This window comes from Miniopterus schreibersii (assembly GCF_964146895.1).
Source record: "Miniopterus schreibersii genome assembly, chromosome: 3".
Classification (NCBI taxonomy): Eukaryota; Metazoa; Chordata; class Mammalia; order Chiroptera; family Miniopteridae; genus Miniopterus; species Miniopterus schreibersii.
In genome coordinates this window covers 102,811,040-102,824,228 of record NC_138103.1, presented here as the reverse complement: position 1 = coordinate 102,824,228, position 13,189 = coordinate 102,811,040, and the positions used below count along the sequence as shown (strand labels likewise).

General features: G+C 51.3%; 1 protein-coding gene across 2 annotated transcripts; it reads left to right on the top strand.

Annotated features, from left to right (window-relative positions):
* Positions 1–1,179: 1,179 nt before the first annotated feature.
* Positions 1,180–11,761, top strand: MOCS2 (molybdenum cofactor synthesis 2). Of its 2 annotated transcripts, none has more exons than XM_081131112.1 (7): positions 1,180–1,583; positions 2,643–2,764; positions 3,908–4,061; positions 7,044–7,171; positions 7,929–8,079; positions 8,993–9,116; positions 10,977–11,761. In XM_081131112.1, exons 3-7 carry the CDS (start codon positions 3,955–3,957, stop codon positions 11,046–11,048), a joined length of 582 nt encoding a protein of 193 aa, XP_080987238.1. In that variant the 5' UTR covers positions 1,180–1,583; positions 2,643–2,764; positions 3,908–3,954; the 3' UTR covers positions 11,049–11,761. The 2 variants fall into 2 exon arrangements, with proteins under 2 accessions (XP_080987238.1, XP_080987239.1); XM_081131113.1 differs by having other exon boundaries at positions 1,476–1,583; positions 7,047–7,171; positions 10,977–11,749.
* Positions 11,762–13,189: the final 1,428 nt, after the last annotated feature.

Sequence of the window (13,189 nt, the reverse complement as noted above, 5' to 3'; positions counted from 1 at the left end):
AAAATTTTAAAAAATGCCACAATACTATACACTATCATTTTTTACTTGAATTAAATTTGAATTTAATTTTACTTGAATTTAACCGAAATGAAACTGAAGGAATTAGAAATCACCACATTCTTATTCAGAAGAATAGTTTTTTTAGTTGTCCCTGACAGATCCTTCTAAAATTAAGAAACAAGATTATGAAAAATATTGAGGCTTGAATCCATGTTTTGTAACTACATGTTCCAACTTGGGGCAGTTTCTGATATCATTTACATTTTATCCCATAACCATAATCCCACAATTGATGTTTTTGTTTTATATTTAAATGGATTAAAATCTCTCTTTATTTATTTATATTTTCCACTAAATTTTATATTAGCGTTTTTTTAGAGTGCTTATTCTCCTGGTTGACTGGATTTTTGCCCAAGAATTTTTTTATTTTTATTTTTGGCAGGTCGAGCCTGCCAGGCTTCGTTCTTTATCAGCACCAGGGTGGCCGCATGTGACATTTTGGCTCATGCTTCTGTTCTCGGCGCCTTTGTAGAGGCGCACAGGCCGCGCCTGGCCTTGGGCGTCCCCGAGTCCAAGGCCGTTGCCATCGTTCCCGGGGAACAGACGTCTTTACCCTCAGAGTTTAGGGCGCTCCCAGGAGACGCTGGCGTTCGCCAGCCCTTGTCATTTCTCCCTGCGCGGACCCCCACCTGGCACCTCGGGCCTCCCCTGCAGGGGGCGCCCGCCTCGCCAATACTTCCCCTCGGGGCCTCTCTGGGCTGCTCCGTGCCCCTCGGGCTTGGCTCGGCCAGTGAGACTCTCCCATCCCGCCCCCCTCCCGGTGGCCGCGTTAGCTCCAGCCCCCCCCCTCCCGGGTGAAGACCTCCCGGGGCACAGAGCCCAGGTGAGCAGCCTGTCCCCCCGCCCGTGGGAGGTAACAGTATCCCTGGTGCGACACCTGGGCACCATTCATGCCCTGTGACGCCCGGGACCCGGACGGCGAGCTCCCAGGGGAGGGGCGCCCCTTTCCATCCACATGACTAACCAGCAATGGCACACGGATTTGGGGGTGCAAGCTGCAGGGGTTGGACGGGTCCTGAGCGCACAGACGACCGGGCAGCCGGCCAACAGGAAAATGCAAATTTGACGCGCCGCGCGCTCGAGGTCTCCCAGGAGCAGAAGCGCGGCCCGGCCGGGGGTGGAGGACGGTGGGAGGAAAGGGGAGCCTGCGGGCCGTGCCAAGGCCCGGCCTCCTCGCGCAGGTGGCGCTGTCCCGGAGCCCGGGGCCGCTGTCCCGCGCCCGGCCCCTCGCCCGCGGGGGCGCGCGGGCCCGGCCTGCCCTGTCCCCGCTTTGTGACACCTGTAGCTCCCACCGCACCGCACCCACAGGCCGGGGAAACAGCTTCCCGCGAGCCCGCTTCGGGGGCCCGCAAGCTGCGACCCGCAGCTGGAGCCCTCAGGCAGGGGGCGGGGCCAGTGGTGCGCATGCCCCGTGCGCTGCCGGGGCCCGCAGGTGCGCCTGCGCGGTCGGGGGACCTGCGCCTCCGCCTCGGCGGCCGGGATCCGAACCCGCGGGCAGGGTCGGGATGGTGCTGCGCTGCCAGGTAAGGCTGGGGACCCTCCCGGGCGCGCGACCCCACTGCGCCCCTCCCCAGGCCGGCCCCCTCCCCGCGGGCCCCGGGGCCGCTGCCGCCCCTCCCGGCCTGGGGGCTCTGCCCGGCCCCGGTCCCTCCCCGGCGCCCGGACCCGTCGCGTCCTGGAGGCGCCTCGCCCTTTGCCCGGTCCCCGGGGTGCTCGTTATTTAAAAGATGCGCATTGTCTCTGTGTGTCTCTGTGTCTCTGTCTCTGTCTCTCTGACTCTCTCGGTCTCACCTCTAAACTCATTTTGCTTGTTTGCGGTTGTGGTTTACGCTCAGTGTTACTTTGTATCGGTTTCAGGTGCACAGCGTCCTGGTTAGACAACCACATCCCTTACCAAGCGCTCACCCCAAGATAAGAGCCTTAGGGACCGGGTGACGCGCTTCCTCCGCGTCCGCGGGCCGCTGAGTGGGGGAGCGTGTCCGCGGCAGGTGGGCCGCGCACCTGGCGGCCCCGGGACCTACCTGGCGGCCCCGGGCCAGGTGTGCGCCGGGAAGACCCGCTTAGCCGGTATTTCCAACCCGCCCGCTTCGAGTAAAAGCCAGGCCGGGTCGGTTGCATAACCCAGCCCCGGGCGGCGGGTTCAGTGCGGGGAGACTGGATCCAAAGGTCAGGGGACACCGGCAGACAGGCTTCTGGCTGCTTTGGTCGTTTATTTTATGTCATTCATCTCTTCGCGCAGACACCTGTTCACCGAGGGTTTGCAAAAGGTGCTGAGTTTTGTCAGCTGGAGACCCACCTGACCTCACCGTTTCTGAGGAGCTGGGGTTTGGGTTTTAGATGTGGGCGAGCAAGGCCGTGTGTAGAAATAAAGAGCGTCAGGAAACTAGTGCCCGTTGTGCTTAAAACAAGCATTTTCCAAAAATGTGAACTTGTGGACATACTGAAATTTCTATGGGCGATTTAATTTTCTCTAACCTGTAAAATTTGTCTTTGTTAAACAGTGATACATTTGGAAAACAAAACTCAGCGTGGACAGTCAGCAAAGGACTGGGTTGTAGTAAAAGCATTTTCTCTCCTTGCAGGTCGAAGTGTTGTATTTTGCAAAAAGTGCCGAAATCACAGGGATTCGTTCAGAGACCATTTCTGTGCCACAAGAAATAAAAGCATCGCAGCTGTGGAATGAGATAGAAACGCGACATCCAGGGTAGTTACAAATTTGCAGAGTGCATATGATTAACACTTTTTAATAGTTAAAACGTGTAAATGAATCCATGATAAAAGTTAAAAAGATTAATTTTGATTTCCTTAATGTCAGAAAGGGTCATTAGTTCTATTTTCCCGGACCCGCACTGAAAATGTAAATTCTAGTATTTAAAAATGCACAATTCCTGAAGAAAGGTTAAAGATAGTTTACTGAAAAACACTGAGCTCGGGGACTCCCTGAGGGACGTGATTGTATTTTCTTTTGTAGTTTGCAAATTATTGAAAATGTAGATTCTGCATTTTTATAACATTAAGTGCAATTTTTAGAAATTCTGTTAAAAATACGTGCTTTAAGCTTTTATGTCCTGCTGCTTCCTTAGAGAAGTGAAATTAAGAATGCCTAAGATTAAAAGAAAAATGAGAAGAAACCCTCGCAGCTGCTGAATCTGTGTTTTACAAGAGCTGATCTTTCCTGTGTTGAAATTGGCAATTTTACTGCTGTTGTTCCTCCCTCAAGTTCTTTTTGGAACAAATTATAAAAGTGGCTTATTTGAAGGTGTTCAGGAAATTAGTACTGCCACTGGAGTCCATCCGGATGTTTAACGTGTAAAGATAACCCCACAATGGATGTTCCAAAGAAAAACTCCACATTTGTTATTTTATATCTTTTAAGTTGCTCTTCACGTGTCCTGATAACCAGTGGCACACGGTGGGGCCTCTGTCCCGCTTTACCTTGAACCTTTTACCTGCTGGGCGACACCTGGCCTTGTGGGAACTTCCGAGGTATGGGGAGTATACTTGTGCACTTAGCAGGCTCCTGGGATTAGGAAATGTTTCTTTTTTTTCTTTTTTGACCTGGTCTGAATGTTGCCTTCAGTCTAATAGTATTATTATTACTTTTGGTTTGTTTGTTTAATTCTCCGAGACACGCAACATCCAATAAAGAGTTATCGATGGTTTGCCGTGTTCTTGGTGTTGAATAAGCAGGTTCAGGGGATGTGTCCTTTCTCCGCAGAGTATAAGCTACTTTAATTCGTAACTGCCGGCGCTGCTACAAAGTGACATCCACGCAGTGTTTCACTGCAGCTGCGGCCCTTGGAGGTTAACAGCGCTGACCCCTCTTACTGTACTTGTTTCCCTGCAGGTTGGCTGATGTCAGAAACCAGGTGATACTGGCTGTTCGTCAGGAATATGTCGAGCTTGGAGATCAGCTCCTCCTGCTTCAGTCGGGGGACGAAGTTGCCATCATCCCCCCCATTAGCGGAGGGTAGTGCTGTGGAGCCCCTTGAGTGCGTGAGGTATGTTTTTCTAAACCTGCCTGTGGAGAGGGGCCATACAGGCGATACCTTGTATGCGGTTTGCTTTGACTGCACACTTTGTAAGTCGTCTGCAGCAGCTCTTGGTTACAGCAGCAGCCCTGTAGCGGTGCAGACAGACTTCTGAATGCCTGCCTGCCATCTCGGCATCAATTCTGTTGCAAGCAGTTTAATTTAATGTCACTTGGATATGTTCATCCTGTTCACTTAACACGGTTCATTGAGATTTTGTGTGCCAGGCACCGTGTTGGACGCTGGAGCATCAGTATCCCTGTTTTGCAGGAGGGAAAACTGATATTCAGAGAAGTTAGAAAACTAGCCTATGATCACGTAGCCAATAAGCGGCAGAGCCAACGTGAGCACTCAGATTATTGGACTCTCTGTGTACTTTTTACAGATGCGCTTATCGATGCCAGGTGGTAGCTCTCCTGGGCACAGAGAAATGTAGAACAGTTACATAGCAGGAAAGTGAAAAGATCACTGCGAAAAGGAAGCTTACGCTTTTCCGGGTACATGAAAACCCAGCTGTATTATCATAGCTGCAGGTGGCTCTAGGACCATGTCATCTCCCCGTCTTTCCAAACACATAGACCACATCCAAGTGGGAGATGTATAAGAACATTTCTCAGTGTAGCCTGGAGAGGCAGCCAGAGTGAGGCTTAATTTATCGTCACCCAAAGAATAAATAGCGTAGACATTAACAGTCATGCCCAACGAAAAACTTGAGTACATTAGGAATGAAAACTTTCTGTTAGGTAGGGTTTTCTCCAGAATCGAGACTAAAACCTTGGTTTCATTAAGGAAAGGAAGGAGCCAGGGATGCTTGAGTATTTTTTTCACTCTTCCCTGCGCCTTCTGGAGGGCAGTGCCCCAAAAGCAAAGAACAAATACTGCAAAGCAGATTCCCCTCCATGCCGCAGAGACTGGGTCTTCCCTAGTCCCACGTTTTAGAAATAACGGGAGAATTCCTTGTTAGACGTGCATCTCTATTTTATTTGGAAACTGTGGCCATCTTTTCACTTCCATGATTTTAGAAAAATGCTACGTTTTGGAGTTCGGGATTTATTCGGAAAATGATGGGCTGCCGTTGAAGTTCCGTGTGTGTGTGTGTGTGTGTGTGTGTGTGTGTGTGTGTGTGTGGCTAGAGCTGACTCACCCGCTCGGTGTACCGTTGGAGTGTGTTTGACAGGGTTTGAAAAGCATTTAGTTTTATTTTTTTAATTTTTATTTTTTTTAAACATATCTTTATTGATTTCAGAGAGAGGAAAGGAGAAAGGGAGAGAGAGATAGAAACATCAATGATGAGAGAGTCATTGATCGGCTGCTGAGCCCGCAACCCAGGCATGTGCCCTGACCCGGAATCGAACCCCAGTCTCCTGGATCCTAGGTCGGCCCTCAACTGCTGAGCCACACTGGCCGGGCGAAGCATGTAGTTTTAGAATCTGTGTCCTTGTAGAATCAAGTGTGGGAACTTGGTATGGTTTGAAGTTCATAGACCGTGTTTGGGTTCCCTATATCTTACTGCAAGAAAAAGGGGGTGAAGGGAGCTCAGGCGGCGTGTCCAGAAGGCAGAAACATCGCGGAATCCAGCGGTACAGGAGTAGTTGCTCGCTGCTTTCCGGGAGCTGGAGGAGGCGGGGGAAAGAACACTGGACTTAGAAAGATTCCTTGGTTGGAATCGCCTTGAGTGAGCCCTTAACTCCTCCGAGTTGTCTTTCCCTCATCTTTTATGTGGATGAAGCACCACGGGATTTAAGATTTTATCCAAATTCCCCGTGGCCCACAGGGTTCGCCTTCCCTGCCCAGCCTCGGCCCGTCTATTCTCCCCTTGCTCCCTGGGCCCCGAGCAGCCCGTAGTTTCTGGGGCAGGTCGAGCTCTGACTTGTCCCAGAGCCTTGCGTTTGCCATCCCCCCGCCTCTGCCTGGGGGCCTGTCCCCTTGCTCTTTACAGGGCTGCGTATCAGTCTCAGCTTTAGCCACCTCTTGAGAGAGGCCTCCCACAGTCCTCTGCCTTAATGACCCCCTTCCCAGACCCCACGCTCCGTCGGGGCCCTGTTTGCTTCCATGTCTTACCTACTTGTAATTCTGTCCATTGCTTTGTTTCTGTCCTTCCAGAAGAGGCACCGAGTGTGGAGCCAAGGCTTCTGTTCCCTGGCTGTGTCTAGGGTGTGGGTTAGTCGCCGGCCCTCAGCGAGCACGTGCTAAGTGCTCAGCGAGTGAGATGAGAAATGCGAGGCCAGGGGCCCGGACAGCCTCTGGGGAACAGCGCGCGGCCCATCCTCTTATTTCCTGGCTTCCGCGGCTGGGGTTGTGCCCCTGGAGAAATGCACCCGGGTCCCTGCGGAGTCACCGTTTCTGCCCCCCCGCCCCCCCCCCCCACCCCTGAGCCTTTTTGGATAAAGGAAGAGGCAGCTCTAGGCGGGCTGGGTTGCTCAGTGGGTAGATGTGCGTATGGATGAAGGACTCGCGATTGGAACCACACCGGGAGACAGAGCAGCAGTTCCGGAGCCGGGAAGAAATAGGCGTACGAGATAGACTATGTGTTAAGTCAGGGCCCTTCTGCCAAGGGCCATCTGGATATTTATAACATCACTTGCGGGCCGTACAAAATTATCATCGACTGAAAAATTAGCCTGCTCTATTTGGGCAAACACTTAATTAACTCGGCCCTAAGGTGATGGTGGGAACCGCTTCTCCTCGGTGAGGCCTTGGCAGGGCCACCCCCCCACCTCTGTTTTAAGGGATCACGTGAATGGTAAATGCCTTTTTATATCAAGCTTGCTTCATCAGGGATATTTATAAATGATGTTATTTTTTTAAAAAAATTAACGTTTATTTTTATTCAGATCAGATCATGCCTCCTAACACATCTGATGTAGAAAAACTGTGGATTGAAACGCAGCCCGTGAGTTGGGTGTTTTGCCTCTGGAGCCCTGCTGAGGTTTATCACTGTCTTGTTTCCAGGAGAGGTGGGAACGAAGTGGAAGAGAAACCCAAGGATATAATAAAATTCACGGCGGAGAAGCTGTCGGTAGGAGAAGTCTCGCAGCTGGTGACCTCCCCGCTCTGCGGTGCCGTGTCCCTCTTTGTAGGTGAGTCGTGCATCCCCGGCCCGTGGAGGGCGCGAGGCGGTGGACACCGCGGGCGTTTCCCACGCTCGGTGTTCGCCCAGGACTGAGGGTGCTGAGCAGTCAGCCAAGGCCGCCTTTCCTCAGCGGTGGTTTTCTAGTAATCTCCACAGTAACACGTTAAAGGCAGGATAGAAGCAGGGTAAACGTCATTGGCAGAGAGAGTTCTGTATTTTCCAAATACTGAGGGAAAATGCTGATGACTTCACGGTAATCCAGGAACAGTGTTCTCCTTCTACGTGTCAGACGCTGTCAGAAAAGAAACATGTCCTGGTTTGTCACGGGAGTGTCTCCATCCGCCTGCCTAGTCAGTGTGTTTTATTTTCTTACCTTTGCGATAATTGTCTTTTTTTCTCTCGTTTTCACTTTTAAAATATTTCAAAGTAATTTTTAGACAGATTGGTATGCTACTTGTCTATTCAATAATAACGTTTTTTCCCCCTGGCTGGTGTGGCTCAGTTGGTTGGGCGTCACCCTGTGCACCGAAAGGCCGCCGGTTCAATCCCCGGTCAGGGCACATGCCCGGGTTTCGGGCTTGATCCCCAGTGGGGGGCGTGCTGGAGGCAGCCGATGGATGTTTTGTTCTCACATCAGTGTTTCTCTCTCCCTCCCTCTAACCTTCTCTCTCTCTCTGAAAAATCAGTAAAAAAATAATTAAAAAAAATAACCATCCTTTCTATGATTAGGAGGAACCTTATTTCAATCGCCTTCTGTTTCCTAGGGACCACAAGAAATAACTTTGAAGGGAAAAAAGTCATCAGCTTGGAGTATGAAGCATACATCCCGATGGCAGAAAACGAAGTCAGGAGAATTTGTAGCGACGTGCGGCAGAGGTGGCCGGTGAAGCACGTCGCGGTCTTCCACAGGCTTGGGTAGGCCGCCTCCGTCCACGCCAAGCTCGGCGCAGCCCGGCTCTGGGCCTGCGGTGTCACGGGGACCCTGTCCCGGGGAGGGGGGCAGCTTGTGTGTGACTGTGGCAGACGTGGAGGCCGCCGTTCCGTGGTGAGTTTGGACGGCCTGCGTCTGTGACCTGTGCGTGTTGTCTGATGCTGTGACGTCTGGACGGCGCCTGAGGCTGCGCCCGAGTCCCAGGGTTCAGGACCCCGGGGCCCCGAGCCCGTCGCTGCTGCTGGTTGGGCTGACGTCCTGAGGCCTTTAAGAACCGCTCTGTAGTCTAGACGCTGTTTATATGACAGTGTGTTAAGAAAATGTTTTTTAATGTAAATGCCTCTGGAGGACATTAGGTTAGTGTCCCTTGTTGTGTCTCTAAGAAGAGTGGAGTTCGAGGTTTGAAAAAGAACCCGGCAATTGAGACTGTATCGATCATATTCTACCGGTCACCGATCATCATTTTGTTATTAATGACTAATTTTATTAATTATTAATGTCGATTCTGTTACTTAGTATTTACTGCTGTTTGGTATTTGAAGTTCTCGGTTACATTCATCACTTGGTAACTTTGTTTCGCTGGCATCTGCTGCCACTGTGCCTGGCTGGTTTGGACCAGGCGCGTGTGGAGCGAGTGGAAGTTTTTCTGGTCGGTGCCCATCGGACAGGGTCCGTGGGTGGATGGACGCTAACGCATCCCCGCGGCCTCGGCGTCCCCTCCGCTGAGCGCAGCCGGGACAGACTCTTTTCCTTCCGTTTCTAACAAACCTGGATGTGTCGGTGAAGCAGAAGTGGCTGCGTGGTTCTGAGTGCTTCTCGCGAGTTTTTTCCCCTGCCGTAGATTCTCTAACACATAGATTTATAGAAGGTGGTGACTTTGTCCTCCATCTGTTAAAGCCTGGTTCCCGTGTCCGAAGCAAGCGTTGTCATCGCGGTGTCCTCGGCCCACAGGGCCGCGTCCCTCGAGGCCGTGAGCTACGCCATTGATGCTTTAAAAGCCAGGGTGCCCATATGGAAAAAGGTAAGTGAGGGAAATATCTAACTTCGCCTTTGATGTGCTTTTTCTCAGGAATTTTTTAAGGACAAAGGTACATACAGAGTTTGTGTTCATGGGTCTCCCCTGACTTTATAGACCTTGTTTTCTTTATCTGTGAAACAGGGTGGTTACGTAATATCTTTTTTCCAAGGTTTGTTAAGCCTGGAAAATACACGCCCCCAGAATCCACGGCATGGAGCCGGCCTCCACAAGCGAAACCCTTAGAAGCCCCGTCTGGACGGTGCCCCCGGGTTAGAATTCCCGGGAATGGGGGGGTCTTTCCTTCAGAGAGCGGGAATATTGAGAGGCCACTTAGGCAATTTCTAAAACAGAAATTCTTCAAGAGCCCCCTAGAGCGCCTCCTTTTAGAGGAGAGTGGGGCGCTGTGTCCTCGGAGAAAATGCAGTGAGTGTAAAAGTGTGCTGGGAAGGGGTACCTCTCTTTCCATCTGTACGTCCAGCCGTCGGAGGAGCAAACGGCGCTCTGGTGGGATGGAGCTTTCTGGGGAGCGGAAAGGCCGCCTCCCCGGCCTCCCCGGGCGGTGGCTCGGTGGTGGGACTGTCTGTGCTCCGAGCCCAGACTCCCCGCCGCGGGGAAGCCGGTCGCGTAGCCGGAGAGCGGGAGCCGCTCGGTGGAGCAGAGGCCGGAGGCGAGGGCCGGAGGGCGACGGCTCCCCAGGAGCGTCACCAGTGCCGGGACGCGCCAGCCACCTCTGCCCCCCCCCGTGGAACGCAGTGACCCTGTTCTCTGAATAGAAGCGGAGCCCGGGGTTATAAGGGGAGCCTTTGGGGTCAGAGGACGTGATAGGTGAACGGACACTGTCTTAGTGCAGCTCAGATACCTGCTGCTTGCTCTGAACCAGCCACCACTGTCTCCATACAGCGGGAGGAAGGCTCCTGAAAAGGGGGGCTGGGGAGCACCCCACGGTGAGCTGTGAGCCTGGGGGCAGGGGAGAGGGCAGGCCCCCAGGTAAGTGGGCGGCGGGGGTGCAGGTGTTCAGAGAACAGCTGAATTTGGGTTCCTGTTCCGACAGCAAAAGAGCTGACCAGAGCGCGAGAGGAGAAAGTGGGGTGTCCTCGCTCCCCCGCCTCCCAGCCTGTCGAGATGCTAGCCTGGTTCTCGTCCCGGCCTGTGCTCCGAGATCATCTCTGGCACAGGCCACAGGTGGGCAGGGAGGGAGGCCCCTGCTTCAGAGCAGCTTCGCCAGAGCGCAGCTCAGCCCCGCGTAAGAGCCTCTGCGGCGGTCGCTTAACCTTGCTGACTGGCTATTTCGAGCCAGAACTCGTCCGTGCCACCGGCTGCTTTTCTGTCGTGACCGGTCAGCAAGGTATTTAAAATCAGTTAAATTAATGTAAGTGCAGACGCGAGTTACCTCGTGACTGGTCAGCAGCGTTCAGACACGGAAACACGAGTATCCTTGTGACCGGTCCCGCCTGATGGAGACACCCCTCTGCCTCTGGAACAGCGTCTTTAGACATGTGCAAGTAGCATGTGTGTTTGGAAAGAAAAAAGCGTTTAAGGCTGAAGACTGGCTCCCCTTCCGTACGCCCTTGCCCAGGCTGCCTCCTGCCCCGGCCCCGGCGGGATTGGCCGTGGACTCTGCGCCGGGGCTGCCCCTCTCTCGTTAAGGCTCCCTGTCCGTCGTTTCTCCCGTGGGGCTGGGCGTCCTTAAGTGTCGGGAACGCGTTCATTCGTTCTTCTTTCTCGGCGTCCCGCGTAAATGCTCCCTGGATTGTGAAAGGGGGCAGGTTTCAGCAGTGTGAGGCCCCTCTGCCCGCGTTGTCCAGGTCTGTTTGCAGTTATTGAAGTGCTTTGTCTGAATGCCTGTTGCGGTTCTGGTTTTAGGAAATGTACGAAGAGTCACCGTCCTCCTGGAAAAGAAACAAAGAATGCTTTTGGGCCACCGCCAGCGATTGACGGCGTGCTTTAGAGAACTGGGGTCTAAGCGTGGTCGGCTCCTCTGGGATCGCGTTTTGAATTTCCTTTCCCTGAGGTCACTGTAGTTCAGGGTGAGGTTTTACACTGGAACTAGAAATAGAGGAAAGAATTTGGGGGCAAAAAGGAAGGATAATTTAAATGGGAGGAAAGATGTCAGGGGTAGACAGGTTGTCCCATAACTGTGACTGGACTCGCTGAGGTCGCCCTTCTCTCGGACTGTGTCTCAGCACCGCCCCCCCCCCCACATCCACTGACGTCTGTGTCGCCCGGAAGTGTTGTGGGAACATTGGCAGAACTGGAGGCTGTAAAAGTCGTTATCAGACAGTCTTGATATATTTTTGGAATTTATATATTTAAAACATAAGCCAAATAAACACATGATTAAAAATGTTTAAAAGCAGAATTTTTCTGTTTTTTTTTGCGGCTTTTTTTTTTCTTTGAAATTCAGTGATGATACCGAAAACATGTATTTCATACTATGGAGAATTCTTGTGTTTCAGAATCTGTTATCTCACCATTACTTACTGTATTTTATTAGTTGTTAGTGTTGTATCTGTGTGCAAATCGGCATAAAATTGCTGTAAAACTAGGCAAACTGACTAGCAACCAGGTTCGTTTGCGTTATTTAGTTGATATGTAAAAGTTGACCCACAGCCAATTAAAAAGGAAAACTATGTGGTTATTTATTGATGCATTTTCAGGTAGTACACGTAGTATTCTTTTTAGCTGGTTATGCAACCTCGTCATTAATGAACGACTTTTGTGCAGGATCTTTGTACCAATCTTTGCTTGGTCACCTGTACTCTGTCTTCATAGATCCAAGTGTATAACCTCCACATAGGTCTTAAAGTAATAAAATACATAATTTCAGGCAATTGACACCACAAAACTTGCATTATGGATATTGGAAACAAAGACTACACTTTCAGACACAGATTGGTTGCATTTTTGGTAACATTATTTGTTACATCTAGTGAAACACTTTTTACATACGTAATCCACTCTTCCAACCAATCTCGAAGGCCTGTTTGGTGCCAGGCACCACCTGGTGGCCCTTGTCCACCAAGGTCACATACCGTGCGGGAGAGTCTGTGTCCCGTCTTTTCCTGGGACCTACAGGAGCCACACTGACATCAGGAATCCCCTGGGATGGGGCTTTTTCATCCCCCTGTCCAGAGAGACTGGGCTGGAAGGACCCTGGGAAGGCAGAGGCACCCTCACCTGCCATCCTGTCGGAGAGGGTGGCCTGCGCTCGGCCTCGCCCTCTCTGGATTCGTGCTTCCTTCCTCCCACCAGTTTTCGCTTGCCCCCTACGAGAACAAGACAGTTTTATTCACTCTGAAAGCACATCGGCGTGGAGGTACAGGTCCACTGTCGGTACTCCTAGGATTGTGGACCCCTGTTGTTAATATGTTCATCATGTATGATTTCACTTACAGGTGGGATCTAAAATACGAACAAACGGGCTCATAGATACAGGAAACAAACTGGAGGTTTCCAGAGAGGAGAGAGGTTAGGGGGTGGGCGAAATAGGTGAAGGGAGCAAGAGGTGCAGATTTAAGTTATAAAGTAAACGTCACGGGGACGTCCAGTACAGCGTAGGGAAGTCAGTAACGTCGTCACTCCTTTGTGTGGCCACCGACAGGTGGCAGTAGACTTCGGCGGCAACGATTTGTGATGTAGTTAGGTCATCCCCCCAGCAGGGGGCAGTAGAACCTGGGCTAAAGTCAGAGCACCTTGAGTAACTAGATTTTATTTGGTTAAATTTATTTTGCACAGAACCCAAAAGTGCAGTTTGCTTAGTAGCCCTTTTTCAAACAAAGTAAGTGAGGTTGGAGCGGGCCTTCAGTGAAAACCAGTCCCTGATTTTGAGTAAGATGATTTTTAATCTTTACTTGGTACCTGTTTAGAACAGTAAAGGGTTAAGGTAGAACAAGGGAGTTTTAAAAAATGCTGTTTGTAGTTTTAAGAGGTGATGGGAGTAAGCTAAAGGAATTAATTTTTAAAAAATGAATAAATTAAACGTATTTTCCAGTTGGGACAGAGTGGCAGCTTGAACGCAGGTTGTCTTCAGCTCTTCTCACCTGCTCCTGACGACTAACAGAAGCGGACGCTCGCTC

Coding starts and splice junctions, on each gene's coding strand:
- MOCS2 (XM_081131112.1), top strand. CDS start 3,955: ATGTCGAGCTTGGAGATCAGCTCCTCCTGCTTCAGTCGGGGGACGAAG. Junction 4,062..7,043: donor GAGCCCCTTGAGTGCGTGAG/GTATGTTTTTCT, acceptor TCTTGTTTCCAG/GAGAGGTGGGAACGAAGTGG. Junction 9,117..10,976: donor GGGTGCCCATATGGAAAAAG/GTAAGTGAGGGA, acceptor TTCTGGTTTTAG/GAAATGTACGAAGAGTCACC.